Source organism: Schistocerca piceifrons, chromosome 4 (genome assembly GCF_021461385.2).
Source record: "Schistocerca piceifrons isolate TAMUIC-IGC-003096 chromosome 4, iqSchPice1.1, whole genome shotgun sequence".
NCBI classification, from domain to species: Eukaryota; Metazoa; Arthropoda; class Insecta; order Orthoptera; family Acrididae; genus Schistocerca; species Schistocerca piceifrons.
Window position 1 is genome coordinate 166,237,590 of NC_060141.1, and position 20,005 is coordinate 166,257,594.

The window sequence follows — 20,005 nt, forward strand, 5'->3', positions numbered from 1 at the left end:
AAAAGGCCTACAACTATGATAGTTGAATGTGTAGGGGTCATAGATCTTGCAGTGTTGATAATCTGGATATCAGCATTGTCCATAACTTGTTTGGTAGCTATACCTGCTTTGGCCAATTTGTCCATTAAATTGGTACTGAGCGGTCCTTATGCTTTGAATTAGCGAGAAATTTTTCCTGAGTGACAGTTCTTACTATCATTTCATTGAAGATTATTTCTGCAGATCTGTGTTCATAGGTCTTCCTCGCTCACTAGTTATTTATGCTCGTGCTCAACTTACACAAACAACTCGATGCAACAGGTATCTCTCCCATCAGGAGAGCGAGTCAGTGCCATCTGACACAGCTTACCCCTGACCACTGCAATTATCAGCTACCAACCAGACACAATAACATTGTGACACCTCTGGAGCACAGAATTCGGTAATGGCTGTGCAATTAAGCACGGTAAGGTGTGGAGCGAAGGTCTTGAGACAACCCATCTCCTTAAAATTGAAATTGTGAATCTTCCAACATGCACCACTATAATGATGATGGTAATAATGGCACATAGAAAAAGTATTTAAAAGTTTAGAAAATTCATATTTGCTGATACAGCAATTTCTGGGGAGGTAAATTGAAGAAGACTGCACCAGGTAAGAGAGCTAGGAAATAGGGAAGATCTAGTTAGAAAGGAGAGTGTAATGGGCAACGAGTATGTGAAGGGACAAAGTTAGACATTACTGTTGATTCAGTAGATATGCCGTTAACTGTCTTAAGAAACTAGAGATGTTATTCAGTTCGCTGAAGTGATGATGGATTCTAGTTCCTGCTACTGGAAAGGACTTAAAGACAATGGCTGAGTGTTAGAGTGGGACAGAAAGGAATTTGCATTGATGGGAACAACTGTTTCTACTATGTTGATCAGACAAAACCATTAAGGTCAAGGAGAGACAAGAGCAACACTATATGTTATAAGACAATAGAGGACTCAGAGTGTACGGAAATCTATGTGCCTGTCTTCATGCGGTCATGTTAGCTGTGCATGTGGTAGTTAACTTTGAACAGTGCTGATATCTCAAACACAGGCGTTCATAACCAATTCCAGGTGCCATGAGTTTTCCTGAGACAGACGTTGCAGGATAACATAAATGTAATCAATTACTGGCAGTATAAGCATTTCTGCAATTGTCTTTTTTCAGGTCAAGAAGGAAGAGCTTTTTATATTTTGCTAGGGCGCAGAAAAATTCTGATGCCTTCTTGCACATTGCAGCTATTTGCTCCAATTTAGATTTTCGTCTGTTACTACTCTATTTTGAAAAGACAGTTGCAAGTGCTGTATTTTTGTGTTTCTTCAGTTTCTGGATTTGAAGTGTTTTTATGTCTGAAATGCTGTGTATAGGTTCAGATTGTGATGATGATGCTGATGATGTGATTGGTTTGTTGGGTGCTCAACTGTGCGGTCATCAGTGCTCATACAAAGTCACAATTTTTACCCAGTCAATTTTTTTACTCAGTCCAGTTGAGCCACTGTCATGAATGATGACGATGATGATGATGATGAGGAGGAGGAGGAGGACACGAACACCCAGTCCCCGGGCAGAGAAAATCCCCAACCCATCTGGGAATTGAACCTGGGACCCTGTGATCCAGAAGCAGCAACACAAGCCACTAGACCAAGAGCTGCAGACGGTTCAGATTGTGAAATTAGTTGCTCTCAAGTTGTGAACTGCTGCTTCTTGAAATACTACTCAGACAATCAAATAGTGTTATAACCTGTAATCACCAATAATGGCGTGGATATTCAAACACACTCACTTAGAAACAATAGCTCGTTACATGATAACAACTCAGTATCTTTTATTCGACTGCCGTGCCGTGACATGCGGCCGGCGCCGTTCGTAGCTAGGTGGCGCTCCCGCGCTCAGCCGAGTTGTGGAGCGCCTCTATCGCAGTTTGCGCGTACTGTCGTGGCGGCACTGTTAAATGTCGTGGCACTGTCACAACACTCCCCCCCACCCCCTCCCCCTTGGAGACATGGACAGTGCGGAGACATCCATGGTCTCTGGTGAGGCCTTGAGAAGATCCCGCGGAGAGACAAGTATGGTCAAAAATGTCCAGGACAGAAGCTCGTGTGTGGAACGTGCCTCCTGGATGAGATGATGGGTGAAAACTCCGGAGCAGCATCCATAGGTGTCGTGGACCTGGGGGTGTGCTCCAGCGAGATGGGTCCCGGAGAAGGCGGCATCGTGACTGGGGCCGGTTCCGGCGTACTCGGAAGTGGTAGTGACGTCGGCTGCATCAATACGTACGGTAGATCGGCAGCAGCGACAGGACTGGCTTCTCGGGCTGGTGGAGGCGAAGGAAGGGGCGGTGGCACCGGCGTGGCCACCACTCGTGGGCGCATCTGGTCGTAATAGCGAACAACCATGCCGTCGTCCGTACGTATTTCACAAATCTGGCAGCCGCAAGAGCCTTGACCACCCCTGGAATCCATTTAGGGCGAGATCCATACCCTCGTGCCCACACGTCGGCACCCACCGAGTATTTTCCCGCACTAGGGGACACAGCACAAGGCTTGGCAGGGTGAAGCAAGTGCAGTAGAGTGCACAGTTGGCGGCCATGCAAGAGTTCAGCAGGGCTGCGATCACCCAGAGGCGTGAAGCGATAAGAACTCAGAAATTGCAGCAGAGCGTCATCTGTGGAAAAGTCACTAAGGAATTTTTTCATCTGGCTTTTGAAAGTGCGGACTAGGCGCTCGACCTCCCCATTCGATTGCAGATGGAAGGGCGGTGCTGTAACATGATGAATCCGTTGTCCAGTACAAAAATCACGGAAGGCCTGCGAAGAGAACTGAGGGCCATTGTCCGTGACGATCGTGGATGGAAGACCTTCTAGCGCAAAGATTTTGGACAAAGCCAGCGTCGTCGCCGCAGTGGTGGGCGACGGACATCGAACAACAAACGGAAACTTTGAGAAGGCGTCAATCAACAGTAGCCAATAAGTACCGAGGAAGGGGCCGGCAAAGTCAGCGTACACCCGTTCCCATGGCTGCGCCGGATCAGGCCACGGAGAGGGCATTGTACGAGGTGCAGCCAGTTGTTGAGCACACTGACCACACGCAGCAACCATGTGGGCGATGTCCAAATCAATACCGGGCCAATAAACGTGCCTGCGGGCCAGGGACTTAGTCCGAGAAATACCTCAATGGCCTTCATGCAACAGGTTGAGGACATCTTCGCGAAGAGAGGCTGGCACCACGACCCGTGGAGATGCGCCATCCGTGGCCAGAAGAACAGCACCATCACGAACAGACAGACGAAGGCGCAAGGCATGGTAGTTGCGAAGGGGATTTGATGCCCGGCCCTTGGTCCTGTCCGGCCAACCCCGTTGAACAAAACCAATCACCTGACGCAGGACCGGGTCCCGCACAGTAGCCGACACGACCTGCGAACCTGTAAGTGGAATACCCTCGACCGCACGACGTTCTTCCTCATCAATTTGGAAACAGAGTAGTTCATCATGATCAAAAACCGGGTTGGGGCCCATCGGCAATCGCGACAATGAGTCAGCGTTGGCGTGCTGAGCCGTGGGGCGATAGTGAATCTCATAGTGAAAACGAGACAAGTATAAGGCCCAATGTTGCAGGCAGTGAGCTGCCTTATCCGGAAGTGACGCCGATGGGCTGAACAGAGAGACCAGCGGCTTGTGGTCGGTGATGAGGTGAAATATAGAACCATACAAAAACAACGCTGAACTTTTTTAGAGCATAAATGATAGCGAGCGCCTCCTTTTCGATTGGCGAGTAACGCTGTTGCGTATCGTTGAGGGTCTTGGAAGCATAGGCGATGGGTCGTTCCGACCCATCCTCATACCGATGGGCGAGAACAGCCCCTAAGCCATACTGTGACGCATCAGTCACCAGAACCAAGTGCTGACCCGAACAGAATGTGGCAAGACAAGGCGCCGACTGCATATGAGCCTTCAGGCGGACAAAAGCCTGCTCACACTCGTCGGACCAACAGAAAGGGACGTTTTTGCGTAACAGCGGATGCAGAGGATGAGCTACCGCTGCTGCGGATGGAATGAATTTGTGATAATAAGCAATCTTGCCTAGAAACACGTGAAGTTCTTTGACCGTAGACGGCCGGGGTAGAGCGTTAATGGCCACAACGTGCTGACGTAGAGGACGTATACCCTCACGGGACAAGTGGAAACCAAGATACACAATGGAGGGTAGGAAGAACTGTGACTTGTCCAGATTGCACCTCAACCCAGCCGAATGCAAAACCCGAAACAGTGAACGCAAATTGCGAAGGTGCTCCTCAGTGGAGGCCCCCATGACAACAATGTCATCCAAATAGTTTATGCAGCCGGGAACGGAAGCCGTGAGCTGTTCCAAAAACTGCTGAAAAATGGCCGACGTGCTAGCGACGCCAAATGGTAACCGCTGGTACTGATACAACCCACAAGGAGTGTTGATGACGAGAAATTCCTTGGAAGAAGCATCCAACGGCAACTGATGGTACGCCTCCGATAAGTCAAGTTTGGAAAAGAACTGGCCCCCAGCGAGCTTGGTAAATAACTCCTCAGGACGGGGAAGAAGATAAGTGTCAATGAGGCTCTGAGCGTTGACAGTGGTTTTAAAATCACCACAAAATCGCAGACTCCCGTTTGGTTTAGAAACCACCACGATTGGCGATGCCCATTCACTGGAGGTAACAGGAAGGAGAATCCCCGAAGCTGTTAACCTGTCTTTCTCGGCCTTGACAGGTGCACACAACGCCACCGGAATAGGGCGTGCCCGGAAAAACTTAGGGCGAGCTGTAGGTTTAAGAGTAATGTGGGTTTCAAAATCCTTGGCACGACCCAGACCAGCAGAGAACACGGACGAAAATTCCGAACAACAATCCATCCAGCTGTTGATACGGAATATCCTCAGATATGAGGTGCACATCATCATCAATGGAGAACCCGAACAACTGGAAAGCATCATAACTGAACAGGTTTTCAGTGCCCGCATGATCCACCACATAAAACGTGAGGGGCCTAACAACAGACTTGTAGGCAGTGGAAGCATCAAACAGGCCAGTGATAGGAATTTTCTGTTTATTATAAGTTCTCAGATTTCGCGTAACTGGAGACAAGGGAGGGGAGCCCAACTCCAAATACGTGCGAGAATTAATGAGAGTTACTGCAGAGCCAGTGTCCACTTGCATGCGAATGTCTTTATCCAGAACACGAACAGTAACAATCAACTTATTTGTTTGAGAAAGCACACAGTTAACATCCATGTCCGATGCCTCGTCCTCGTCGACAGGAACTTTAGGGGACTAACACACAGAAGCAATGTTGCCTTTTTTCCTACATGAATTACACGTGGCCCAACGTTTTGGACACACGGCCCTGTCATGCTGTACGAAACAACGTGGACAAGAAGGAAGTGCGGAACGAACCTGCTTCTGTGGTTGCTGTTTACGCTGCGAGCGTTGCGGCCCAACGCGACGTTGTTTACGCGAGTGAACCGCCGCCACATCTTCGTTCTCCTGTAAAACAGGCAAATTGTCCGTGTCGAAAGTTGACTGTACAGCGCCTACATCACACCACACGTCTATTTGCGCGCCAGCAGCATGAGACACTTCAAAGGATTGAGCGATGCTTAGAACTTCCGACAATGACGGGTTTGGCAGTTGTAGGGCACGTTGCCGAACTTCTTTATCAGGAGCAAGCCGTAGAATAGCATACCTAACCATTGAATTAGCATAAGACTCGTGATGAGTGTCCGTGACAAGCTGACATTTCCTACTCAGACCGTGTAGTTTCGCCGCCCAAGCCCGGTAAGATTGATGGGGCTGTTTATGACACCGGTAGAACGCCACGCAGGCGGCAACGACGCAGGTGTTTTTTCGGTAATAGTTAGACAATAAGTCACACATTTCTTGGAAGGACAGAGAGGCAGGCTCCTGCAGAGGGGCTAACTGAGATAGCAGCTGGTAGATCCATGGGGAAATCAAAGATAGAAATAACGACTTACACGTAGCAGCGTCGACAACGCCGAAAGCCAAGAAGTGTTGCCGTAAACGCTTCTCATAATCCTCCCAGTCTTCAGCGGCCTCGTCGTAAGGAGGGAATGGAGGTGGAGAAGAGGAAGACAGACGATGAGTAAGTGACCTGAATAGCAGCCGTCAGCTGTGTTTGTTGTTGTTCAGTGAGCGCTTGCATAAGCTGTTCCATGTCTGCCCCATCACGAACACACAAATCCACAATGCAGTGAAAATATCCGACCTCGTCGCCAAAAAGTGTTATAACCTGTAAACACCAATAATTGCGTGGATATTCAAACACACTCACTTAGAAACAATAGCTCGTTACATGATAACAACTCAGTATCTCTTATTCGACTGCCATGCCGTGACATGCGGCCGGCACTGTTCGTAGCTAGGTGGCGCTCCCGCGCTCAGCCGAGTTGCGGAGTGCCTCTATCGCCGTTTGCGCGTACTGTCGTGGCGGCACTGTTAAATGTCGTGGCACTGTCACAACAAATAGCTTTTCTTAACGTGTACTTCTTCACTGCTGCAGCCATTCTTGTGCTGGAATCTTGAAGCTTTTATAAATTCTGACTCTCTTCTGTTTACTAGAATGTATATTTCCTCTGACAAAAGTTAAATTGTGTCTTCTGCTACAATTGATGTGTAACGGACGATCACATTTACAAAGAATGTTCATGCATTCAATAAGATGTTCCATAAACACAGCCTGACAGTACTGATAACAGTTTTGTAACAATCTGACAGATAGAATGCAATGATTGTCATATGTCCTCTGTGATGTTAGCACCATTTTCTTAGAGGCTCCTTTACTCAGTTGCGCGCACCACTTCTTAGAGCTGTATTATCATAGCACAGAAAAACTGCCAAGTGAGCGGATATGACAGTGCACAGCAAAATTGCCATTGTTGTTGTACTTTGGGGACTGCAGTAACTATCCTTCCCATTGTATAAGCACAAACAATAACCAACTTAACTTTGAGACAATTCACAATTCTAAACAAACAAGCTAATAATAAATCATTTCACTGTTTAGATCTTTTGTTGTATATCTAGATGTTCAATAACACTCGCTTTACGAAAAGCTATGTGTTACAACACAGGTTATTGTAGACAGTGCACTAGGGCAACTCGTACATGTACCTGGGTGTAACACTTTGTAGAAATATGAAATGGATTGATCACGTAGGTTCAGTCATGGATAAAGCAGGTGGTAGACTTCAGTTTATTGGTAGAGTACTGGGGAACTGCAGTCAGTGTGCAAAAGAGATTGCTTATAAATCATTTGTGTGACCCATCCTAGAATATCACTCAAGTGTGTGGGACCGATACCAGATAGGACTATCAGGGGATATTGAACATGTACAGAGAGGGGCAGCACGAATGGTCACAGGTTTCTTTAATCCATGGGAGAGTGTCACAGAGATACTGAAGGAACTGAAATGGCAGACTCTTTGAAGAGAGACGTAAACTATCCCGAGAAAGTCTGTTAATGAAATTCCAAGGACTGGCGTTAAGTGATTACTATAGGGGTGTACTACAACCCCCTAGATATCACTCGCACAGGGACTGTGAGGATAAGATTAAAATAATTACTGCACGTGCAGAGGCATTCAGACAATCATTCTTCTTGCATTCCATATATTAATGGAACAGGAAGAAACCCTAATAACTGGTACAGCAGGATGTATGCTCTACACCTCACAGTGGTTAGCAGAATATAGATGTAGATGTTGATGAGAAAGATTTAAACTAGATGAAAAAATAGGCTAAAGTGCACTTAACAATACACCATGGCTCTTCTGTTGCGTGATTCTAATGGCAATTTGTTATTGGTGTTTGTAACCAGTCAGGTGGCAGTATGTGGTAGGCAATGAAAATCACCCAATCTTGTAATTCTGGTTGTCACAAATAGACAATTATTTTTCCCAAATTTGTGAAGATTTCCATGGTTGGGACATAATAGCACAGGTTTAATTGCTGCAAACCCACATGTGACTCATGATTTGTCATATTCAGTTGTGTCATTCATTACGTGAACCCTTACCAACAGCAACATGCATTGGAAAAACTGTGGAACACTGTAGGTACACTTTTACAAAGAAATAATTAGGCTGTATACTTATTTAATTATTTTTATTTACTTATTCCAAAATTTATTCTTGATTAAGACTCTTGATCAGTCATACATACTACTAGGCACAATATTATGAAAAGGAAAGTTACTACTCACCATATAGTAGGGATGCCGAGTCACAGATAGATATGACAAAAAGACTGTCACAAATAAAGCTTTCGGCCATTAAGGCATTCATCAACAATAGCAGACACACACAAACAAGACGCACACACTGTGGCCGTGTGGTTTCACATTCTATTCTGGATTTTCCATTGTTTGATACTGCTAGGTACCTAACGTTTTACAAACTATACATATATTTGTGTGCAATTAATTATGAACACAAGAGTAGAATGAATCTGCCAGTGCAGTGGATTGTATATTGTTTTGAAATGAAAATAGTTCACACACATGTCTTCATTTCTACCAGCCCCTGTCTCCTACTCACTCCTACATTAGAATAAAAAATGTCATGACTGAAAAAAAGGGAGGCAAAGGGAAAAAGTGAACAAAAGAAGGTAGTATGGTGTAGCAAGTCTTCACATTATAACACTTTTGAGATCATTTAAAGAAACATCAAAGCATTTGCTGCGAGTGATTTAGCAAAACAACAGAACCATTAAATCGGGATATTGCACACAGTTCTGAACCATGTACCTTGTGAATAACTCTAGTGTTTAATCACTGCGCCTACCCAGTATAATAAGTAGGAAATTCAAAATAATTAAATAGTTTTGTGTCCACTGCTACTGATACCAAAAGCGCCAATTTACTTTTAAAATAAATTACCTGCTACTATGAATACACCTTTATTTCTGAATAGTTACTTTCCTTGAATAACTCCAGCTACGTACTCCTCAAAATTTTCAATAACATGTCACTGATTTTCCCCAGTAGTGAAAAAGAAAAGTCCAGACTAGCTGCAGTACGTTTAATATTCTGTACCTCAGCTTTTGTGGCTTTATTGCCATTCCGAATTAAGTTCTTATGTGATCTGACTCACATATGGCATCTGTAGTAAACTTCCATTGGCTAATTCATTGTAATTATGTGACATGATGATGATGATGATGATGATGATGATACATATTCCGAGGAGCGTAGGGGATGATGCGGGAGACCCACACCGCCATACTGGCCAAGGTCCTAGCAGAGGTGGTTTGCCATTGCCTTCCTCTGACCATAATGGGGATGAATGATGATGATGAGTGTGACACAACAACACCCAGTTATCTCGAGGCAGGGAAAAATCCCTAACCCCGCTGGGAAACGAACCTGGGATCCCATGTGTGGGAAGCGAGAACGCTACCACAAGACATTTAGTAATTGTAAACAAGTGAAATACTCTTTTGACACTTGCCTGATAGCGTATTTCATCATAGGAAACGAACTATCAAATAAATAATAAATCTTACTTTTAATTCACAAAATTTTTGTTTGTGCGGTGCGGTGCCGCGGCGCGGTTTAGGTGCGCTCACCGCGGATGCGGCGCGCGAGCTGGATGTCCTTGGGCATGATGGTGACGCGCTTGGCGTGGATTGCGCACAGGTTGGTGTCTTCGAAGAGGCCGACGAGGTAGGCCTCGCTGGCCTCCTGCAGGGCCATGACTGCGGAGCTCTGGAAGCGCAGGTCGGTCTTGAAGTCCTGGGCGATCTCGCGCACTAGGCGCTGGAATGGCAGCTTGCGGATGAGCAGCTCTGTGCTCTTCTGGTAGCGCCTGATTTCTCGCAGGGCGACGGTGCCCGGCCTGTAGCGGTGGGGCTTCTTGACGCCGCCGGTGGCGGGCGCGCTCTTCCTCGCCGCCTTGGTGGCGAGCTGTTTGCGCGGCGCCTTTCCGCCGGTGGACTTGCGGGCCGTTTGCTTTGTGCGGGCCATAGCGGTAGCGGTAGTGGAGCGGCGTGGAGGTTAGGTGCGGCGCTGCGTCCGGTGCTGCCTTGACAACGGGCCCGCGCGACGACGGCTTTTAAACGAACTCTTAAAATTTCCAAAATGCTGTAATGTATGTAATGTGGCATAATTCTGGATTAGAATGACATCAGTGATGTAGCCCTAAAATTATGTTAACTGTTTTGTCACCCTTCTTGAAAATGAGAATGTTGTACATTTTCTACTAAAAAATTCTTAGTAGAATACAAACAGTAGAATGAGTAAAGACAACTGCTCGGTGTGTAGTTGTGGCAGTAAGTAATAGGTGGGCACATAAACAAAAAGTGAAACACAGATGATGGATTTAAATACTTGTTATTCTCCAGAAAACACACACACACACACACACACACACACACACACACACACACACACAGGTATTGTATGACAATTTCAAATTTCAGTCCAATAAATTGTGATAAAGGTTACACTTGTATGATGCATTCATTTTCTCTTTGTTTCCCATATTAAGCCTTAAAAATAGTGTTGGGAGGTTTTTTCCCTATCAAATGCTGTCTCAGGTTTTCCTGTTTGTGTGTTCCATGTTGTACACTCTCCGTTAGAGTACTGGTAGACTATCGTCAGATTTCTCCAGGAGGCACAGTGTTGTTGCATGCTTGTAGCATGGCTGCCAACTATTACGGATGTCCAAATTGTTACAGTTTCGTCACCTTAATTATGGAGTTAGGGAAGTTACTAAAAGATTACAGAAATCGACATTTTACAATTTGATGTTACAAAAAAAAATCAGGATAGTTACTTTTCACCTATTACTAATCATTTGCTAGTAAAGTGTGTTAACAGATGGTAATGGTTTCCTTCCTGAGTATATAGTAAATGTGTCAACAAACGATTTCACCGCCACGGCATACTAAGATGGTTATGCTGAGTGACGCCAAAAATTTTTGTTTCTGTTCATATCAACTGAAAGGGTAGGAATAAAATTGCTTTCGTATAAAGTGACGTCACAAGGTTCAAGGCATTTGTCTGTAAGCTGCTGAAGTTTTTCTTAACATGTGAAGTGACAAGACATGCAGTTCCTCTGTTCATCCGTGCTTAGTGTTACACTCCACACTGATGCTATTATAGTAACGGCCGTCTCCTTAAAGCTTTTAAAAAAATTTTTGGGCATAAGTTATTATAGACCGATGATATTTTCAGTTATTTTGTGCATTATGTGTGTTCGGTGATTTTATTCATCTTTTTAGATTTAAAAAACACTGTTTTTTAGTTGATATATATGTGTATTGATTCTGTAGTATTTGAAAATTACTAAACTGTTTCTACAGCACTCTTGATGTTAACTAAACAAATTTTTAGCCTTTTCCATTGAACCTGATCTTTTTATTTGCAATTCTTTTTCCTGGAAAATCTTCTTTATTTAGGATCAGAATGTTTGTAAAATGTAGTGCCTGAAGGACTAAATCGGGCTTCTTATTTACAAAATGTTCTGGGAGGGATGGCTCCTTTGGTCCCCTCCATATTTGCCATGTGATTACGGTAATAACCGCCTCTTCTGAAGGTTGGCAACTATGTTATTGGACATAATAGCACAGGACAATTCATATCAGACGACCTTTCATATAATTGTCGTTCTGTAAAGATGATGTCATTTTATTTTGTTCTTTATGTTCTTTTTCACCTTCATTGGCTTGTAAGGATGCCATCTGTCTTCCCACTTGTACACTATCATTTTTGTGTCATTTTATTGTGCATTTTTTGTTCTCAGTTTGTCACCATTACATTCTCAATATTTTGGTGTATATTCACTGACAGGTGTTTGGGCTGTGGGTAATATTGGGCGACAGAAAGGAACAATATGGTGGGCACTAGCCGCAGCCTTTGCAGTATATCCTTTCCGAACATACTTTCCAGATGATTCCACATGGCTTACTACAATGACTTTTTTATCAGCATCAGCATTTGATAATAAATCCAAACAATGGAGGAGGACACACAAGAGGAGGTCTCTTTGCAGGTAACTGTGAAACATTATTTTTCTTAAATCAGAGATGAGTTAGAATATTTTTTTCACCTTAGGAACCATCTGTTAATTTTATGCAAAGTTTATGAACCACTCCTTTTCTACAGGAAAGGCAGTGGGATAACTGTTCTGCTCTATATCTATTGCTGATGCTTTCCTTTTCTTACAGATAAATTATAATACTTTTTTCTTAAATATGTGTGCAGTCCCTGCAGAATCAATGAGCAACTCATTGACCCTGTGTTCTGTGCCCCTTGAGCACAGTTGTGAACTGGTGGCACAACTGCTCTGCAGTGTCATATGCAGCTATGTTGTAGGCTATAGGTCTCAAAACATTTTGTTTGCAGTAGCAGTATCAAAGTTCTGTGAGATCATAGATTTGAACATTTCTTGTTGATCTGTGGTTATGTGAAGGTGTAGTGTAAAGCCTACGAGCCATCCTTGTACGAAATGCTTTACAACAAGTGCATTTGCCTCTGGCATTGGTAAAAATTTTTACTGACTTGGGTAGTGATGGCTTTAACAATAAAAGATTCCTTCTGGTCTATGAGCACCTGATCAAAATGCTGATTGGACGATGCAGAAGAATCTTAGGGGATTGACAAACTGTTGGCAGTTTCTTGCTGTGCATGTCCAGACGAGTGCAGCTGTGATAATGCTTTGGTATGATCAAGACTATGGGCCACAGCCGTGGCAGATCAGTGCAAAGAGGGCAAAAAGTAGGAGAATGACTGTAGAAAAATAAAATTATCTATGGAATTTAAGTCTATATGTTGTCGTTGTGGTTATTCTTTTAATATATGCTAGATGCATGGTGTCATCATTTACAGTACTATTCAAGTATCATAATTTATTATGTGCTTCAGTTGTATTTCCTGTCATAATGATCCATTCTACGAACATCTCCCCCACCCCACCCCACCCCCACCCCCCACCCCCCCCTCTCTCTCTCTCTCTCTCTCTCTCTCTCTCTCTCTCTCTCTCTCTATATATATATATATATATATATATATATAATATATATATATATATATATATATATATATATATATATATCATAAGAACTGGGTAGTCAAAATTCTTACTACATAAATCATGTCCATTTTTAGATATGTTAAAATTACAGTAATCATACACACAATTCAGTGCACACTGCACACCTAGCAATTAAGGTGCAACATTTCATATGAAGAGCTGAACCATTCAATGAAGTTTAGAATACTAGTAACCCTAGACTACTCCTTAACATCTTCCTTTCATAATTACTACCTAGCAGAACCTTTCTGAATTTTTACTCAAAAATCCTGTGCTGACTTGCATATGTAGTCAGAGCATTCTGACTGCCGCTTTTCTATGCAGGTTGTATGCACAGTCTTGTTCACAATGTCCAAAGTGCTGAAGTTGCAATGACTGTGTAGATTAAAGGTCCCTCATGTAATACATAAAAAGGTGTAATTGTTTTTGTCTTCTAGCATACTTCTTGTGTTCATCTGATTACTATGAAACTTTTGTGAGTTGTTGTTGTGTGCGCCAGCAAAAGTTTTTAACGCAAAAGGAATATTTCTTTGTTCATCATTGTGTCTTAAGCTATCCGTAAACTTGGTGAAACAAGTTGGCTCTTCTGATGTAGGTTTTCAGGCTGTCCCGGTGAGGTGTTGCCGTCTTGAAAAATTGGGTTTTCTGCCAGTGATCCATGTTCTTCTTGCACAATATTTCAATAGCGTAACTCGCAGTCTTCATCAAGTCCTCTGTAAGGCTGAATCCGTTGTGGAACAGTTCCAGTATTTATGCCTATGTGGGGCTAGGCGCTCTGTCATTGATCCACGCCCCGCCAGTCTGAATTACTCGCCAGCCAGTGGCAGCAACCATATTATTTTCTAGCTGTTGCTTTTCTGACTGTTGTGTACATTCTCTTTGGCTGTTGTAATTTTGTCATCTGACGTTCCGTACCACTTCCAAGGTGTACTGGGAGTTCAGTCTTCTGATTGCCGTCATTTAAGCAGTGCTGTGCGCTATAGTGTTCTATTACTGTAGTTGATTGCATCAGGTGCTCATCTGAGGTCCACAACCACTTGGAGTGACTATTGGATTGTTTTCTAGCTGCTGTTGTTCGAATTGCCATTCGTTCTTGAAATGACCATCCTCAGGTACTTGTTTTGCTATCTGAAGTACCACCATCTGTGCATTCTATGTTGGTTTTGGTGGACAATGTGGTCTGTCACAATTTCCAAAGTTATTTGCTCAGTGATTGGACGTTGCGTCATTAGGAGATAGACTATGTGAGATTCGCCTGCTTTATTTCTTCGTTGATAGTCCTCACTGTTGACCTGCTACATTGTTATACTCACTGAAAAATGGGGGGAGGGGTTAAACACCGACTACTGTAAATAATGTAGCTGACAGTTGCACAATTATGTTTCACAGTTCTTTACTTTCACTGTTCACAATCCCCCAATATTGAACAATTATATGGCCAGTTCACTATTGGTAAATGTTGATAAACCTCATTAATAGGTTGCAGGCAACATCAGCATACTGCTACAATAGTTGGATGTTGAACATCTATAAACAGTAATAACCTAACCACACAGTTCACAATTCTTGCTGAATAATACATCCACATTTCTTGCAGAATAATACGGTACGTATTTTTCAAATAAATTAAACAGACATTGTCATTAATTGTTCTAACACACGGCCTATTTGTGTCACACTTACCCCACTGTTAAGCTGATTCATTGTTGTTAATCTAACCAGTACATGTTTCATGTCTGAAAATCGGCCGTAGACTGACTGACTCGGGACCAAAAATTGGTCCTTTATATATCCTCACAATAATAGGCACTGAAACTATACAATGTTCAATGTTTTAAGTTACAGAAATTACAATTAAGACATAACTCATTCAATTACCTAGGTACATCAAAAAATTCCTTTTTACCGGTTGCTTCTACCATAAAGGTTAGGCCGAATTATTTGTTGAAATAATGAAATTAACATATACAAAAAACAAAGATGCTTTAACTTACCAAATGAGAAAGCACAAGTATGTTGCTAGACACAATAAAATGAAAAACACACAAACACACACACACACAAATACTCAAGCGTTCGCAACCCATGATTGATTCATCAGGAAAGAGGGAAGGAGAGGGAAAGACGAAAGGATGTGGGTTTTATGGGAGAGGGTAAGGAGTCATTCCAATCCTGGGAGCGGAAAGACTTGCCTAAGGGGGAAAAAGGACACACACACACACACACACACACACACACATATCCATCCATCCACACATATACAGACACAGGCAGACATATGTAAATGCAAAGAGGTTGGGCAGAGATGTCAGTCGAGGTGGAAGTAAAGAGGCAAAGATGATGTTGAAAGACGGGTGAGGTATGAGCGGCGGCAACTTGAAATTAGTGGAAGTTGAGGCCTGGTGGGTAACGGGGAGGGAGAATATATTGAAGGGCAAGTTCCCATCTCCGGAGTTGGATAGGTTGGTGTCAGTGGGAAGTATCCAGATAACCCAGACGGTGTAACACTGTTCCAAGATGTGCTGCCTATGCACTAAGACATGTTTAGCCACAGGGTGATCCTCATTACCAACAAACACTGTCTGCCTGTGTCCGTTCATGCCAATGGACAGTTATTTGCTGGTCATTCCCACATAGAAGGCTTCACAGTGTATGCATGTCAGTTGGTAAATCACATGGGTGCTTTCACACGTGTCTCTGTCTTTGATCATGTACTCCTTCCGGTTACAGGACTGGAGTAGGTGGTGGTGGGAGGGTGCATGGGACAGGTTTTACACCGGGGGCAGTTACAAGGGTAGGAGCCAGAGGGTAGGGAAGGTGGTTTGGGGATTTCATAGGGATGAACCAAGAGATTTTGAAGGTCAGGTGGACGGCGGAAAGACACTCTTGGTGGAGTGGGGAGGATTTCATGAAGGAGGGATCTCATTTCAGGGCAGGATTTGAGGAAGTCATACCCCTGCTGGAGAGCCACATTCAGAGTCTGATCCAGTCCCGGAAAGTATCCTGTCACAAGTGGGGCACTTTTGGGGTGGTTCTGTGAGAGGTTCTGGGTTTGAGGGGATGAGGAAGTGGCTCTGGTTATTTGCTTCTGTACCAGGTTGGGAGGGTAGTTGCGGGATCCGAAAGCTGTTTTCAGGTTGTTGGTGTAATGGTTCAGGGATTCAGGACTGGAGCAGATTCGTTTGCCACGAAGACCTAAGCTGTAGGGAAGGACCGTTTGATATGGAATGGGTGGCAGCTGTCATAATGGAGTTACTGTTGCTTGTTAGTGGGTTTGATGCGGACAGATGTGTGATGCTGGCCATTGGACAGATGGAGGTCAGCATCGAGGTCAACATCGAGGAAAGTGGCATGTGTTTTGGAGTAGGACCAGGTGAATCCGATGGAACCAAAGGAGTTGAGGTTGGAGAGGAAATTCTGGAGTTATCCTTCACTGTGAGTCCAGACCATGAAGATGTCATCAATAAATCTGTACCAAAGTTTGGGTTGGCAGGCTTGGGTGACCAAGAAGGCTTCCTTTAAGCGACCCAAATATAGGTTGGCGTACGAGGGGGCCATCCTGGTACCCATGGCTGTTCCTTTTAATTGTTGGTATGTCTGCCCTTCAAAAGTGAAGAAGTTGTGGATTAGGATGAAGCTGGCTAAGGTAATGAGGAAAGAGGTTTTAGGTAGGGTAGAAGGTGATCGGCGTGAAAGGAAGTACTCCATCAAAGCGAGGCCCTGGACGTGTGGGATATTTGTGTATAAGGAAGTGGCATCAATGGTTACAAGGATGGTTTCCAGAGCTAACAGATTGGGTAAGGATTCCAGGCATTCAAGAAAGTGGTTGGTGTCTTTGATGAAGGATGGGAGACCCCATATAATGGGTTGAAGGTGTTGCTCTACGTAGGCAGAGATACGTTCTGTGGGGGCTTGGTAACCAGCTACAATGGGGCGGCAGGGATGTTTGGGTTGGTGAATTTTAGGAAGTAGGTAGAATGTAGGGGTGCGAGGTACCGGTGGGGTCAGGAGGTTGATGGAGTCAGGTGAAAGGTTTTGTAGGGGGCCTAAGGTTCTGATTCCTTGAAGCTCTGCCTGGACATCAGGAATGGAATTACCTTGGCAAACTTCGTATGTAGTGTTGTCTGAAAGCTGACGCAGTCCCTCAGCCACATACTCCCGACGATCAAGTACCACGGTCGTGGAACCCTTGTCAGCCGGAAGAATGACGAAGGATCGGTCAGCCTTCAGATCACGGATAGCCTGGGCTTCAGCTGTGGTGATGTTGGGAGTAGGGTTAAGGTTTTTAAGAAAGATTGAGAGGCAAGGCTGGAAGTGAGAAATTCCTGGATGGTTTGGAGAGGGTGATTTTGAGGAAGAGAAGGTGGGTCCCGCTGTGACGGAGAACGGAATTGTTCCGGGTTCAATTTGGATAGTGTCTTGGGGAGTTGGATCATTAGGAGTAGGATTAGGATTATTTTTCCTCATGGTAATGGTTCAGGCAGAGACTACGAGTGTAGGACGGTAAATCTTGGCGAGGGCTGTTTGGTTGAATCTGGGAGTAGAGCTGAAGGTGAGGCCTTTGGATAGGACAGAGGTTTCGGATTGGGAGAGAGGTTTGGAGGAAAGGTTAACTACTGAATTAGGGTGTTGTGGTTCCAGATTGTGTTGATTAGGATTTTGAGGTTTTGGGGGAAGTGGAGCTGGAAGTGGGAGATCGAATAGATGGGAGAGACTGGGTCTGTGCAATGAAAGGAGGTTGAGGTTTGTTGGAAAGGTTGTGGAGGGTGCGTGAGTTGCCTTTCCGGAGGTGGGAAACCAGGAGATTTGGATAGTTTTTTGAGGTGGAGGGTGGCATGCTGTTCTAATTTGGGGTTGGCCTGTAGGAGGATGCTCTGAACAGCCGGTGTGGATGTGAGAGAGGAAAGATTGAGGACTTTGATTAGGGATAGGAGTTGACGGGTGTGTTAATTGGCTGAGTTGATGTGTAGGTGAAGGATTAGGCGGGTGAGGGCTATGGATTGTTAAGTTTGGAACTGGTATAGGGTCTGATGGAAAGAAGGGTTACAGCCAGAGATGGAAACTTTAAGTGTGAGGCCTTTGGGGGTAATGCCAAATGTCAGACAAGCCTGAGTAAATAAAATATGGGAGTGTAATCTGGCTAGGGCAAAGGCATGTATGCGGAAGGAAATGTAAATGAAACTTGATGGGGTCGTTGTGGGGATGTTGTGATGGTGACACGGTATTTAGAAGGTGGAAAGTGTAACATAAGGCTAAAATGAAAATAAAAATATATGGGGAGAGATAAAGGTGAACTAGAAATCAACTGGATTTCTGGTGTGAGAAAAGTCAAAAAAGTGTTGGTTATAGCTGAGCTATGTTGATCCTGTGGTGAACTTAGGTTGGTAAACAACGATGTGCACTAAGGTTAGGTAATTGTATTAACCTCCAAAACACGTTAAAGGGTGGAGAAATTTGGGAAAATTTCGAAAAAACTGCGTGTAAATGTGTTAAAAGGACTGGTTATGTGGTGGCAGATTATTAAAATGAGGCTAACAATTGTCTGACGAAGTAGTAATGATTTTAAAACCTGTGGGAAGCTGCTAAAAAATGATCGGTGATGTTGGAAAAACAGGAATGGAAATAAAGCGAAAGTTATTAGTACTTGCTGAAATGTATTCACGAGGTTACACGAGAAATGTTTGTAAATGGGGAACGGTAGATTTTATAGCAGCCGTAGTGTTGAAAGCGATAAAAAATTTTTTTGGTTATGGTTTGGAAGTAATATTGAGTATATGTAGGCAGGATAAAATGGTATGGTAGATTACGGTATACAGGGAAGGTGAATACAAAGTGAAACTACTTGCACAAACAAAAAGAGAAAGTAAGATGACAGAAAAGATTTCAAAATGCAACAGTGATAATAACAAATGTTAATTGTTGGGTTCAAATTAATGATATGAATATAATAGAGGGAAACATTCCACGTGGGAAAATATATATAAAAAACAAAGATGCTTTAACTTACCAAACTAGAAAGTGCTGGTATGTTGATAAACACAATAAAATAAAACACACACACACACACACACACACACACACACACACACACACACCCATCCGCACATATACAGACACAGGCAGACATATGTAAATGCAAATAGGTTGGGCAGAGATGTCAGTCAAGGCGGAAATACAGAGGCAAAGATGTTGAATGACAGGTGAGGTATGAGAGACGGCAACTTGAATTTAGTGGAGGTTGAGGCCTGGTGAGTAACGGGAAGAGAGAATATATTGAAGGGCAAGTTCCCATCTCCGGAGTTCGGATAGGTTGGTGTCAGTGGGAAGTATCCAGATAACCCGGACAGTGTAACACTGTGCCAGGATGTGCTGCCAGGCACCAAGGCATGTTTATCCACAGGGCGATCTTCATTACCAACAAACACTGTCTGCCTGTGTCCGTTCATGTGAATGGACAGTTTGTTGCTGGTCATTCCCACATAGAAGGCTTCACAGTGTATGCATGTCAGTTGGTAAATCACGTGGGTGCTTTCACACGTGGCTCTGTCTTTGATCATGTACACCTTCCGGGTTACAGGACTGGAGTAGTCGGTGGTGGGAGGGTGCACGGGACAAGTTTTACACCGGGGGCGTTACAGGGGTAGGGGCCAGAGGGTAGGGAAGGTGGTTTAGGGATTTCATACGGATGAACCAAGAGGTTATGAAGGTTAGCTGGACGGCAGAAAGACACTCTTGGTGGAGTGGGGAGGATTTCATGAAGGAGGGAGCTCATTTCAGGGCAGGATTTGAGGAAGTCATACCCCTGCTGGAGAGCCACATTCAGAGTCTGATCCAGTCCCGGAAAGTGTCCTGTCACAAGTGGGGCACTTTTGGGGTTCTTCTGTGAGAGGTTCTGGGTTTGAGGGGATGCGGAAGTG

General features: G+C 44.1%; 1 protein-coding gene across 1 annotated transcript in view; it reads left to right on the plus strand.

Moving 5' to 3' along the window:
- LOC124794891 (dnaJ homolog subfamily C member 22) overlaps positions 1-20,005 on the plus strand; it is a 61,484-nt gene that overhangs the window by 14,032 nt on the left and 27,447 nt on the right. Inside the window, exon 3 of the mRNA XM_047258588.1 lies at positions 11,846-12,047. Within this exon, the coding sequence (XP_047114544.1) occupies positions 11,846-12,047 (202 nt within the window). The remainder of the gene's footprint in view (positions 1-11,845; positions 12,048-20,005) is intronic.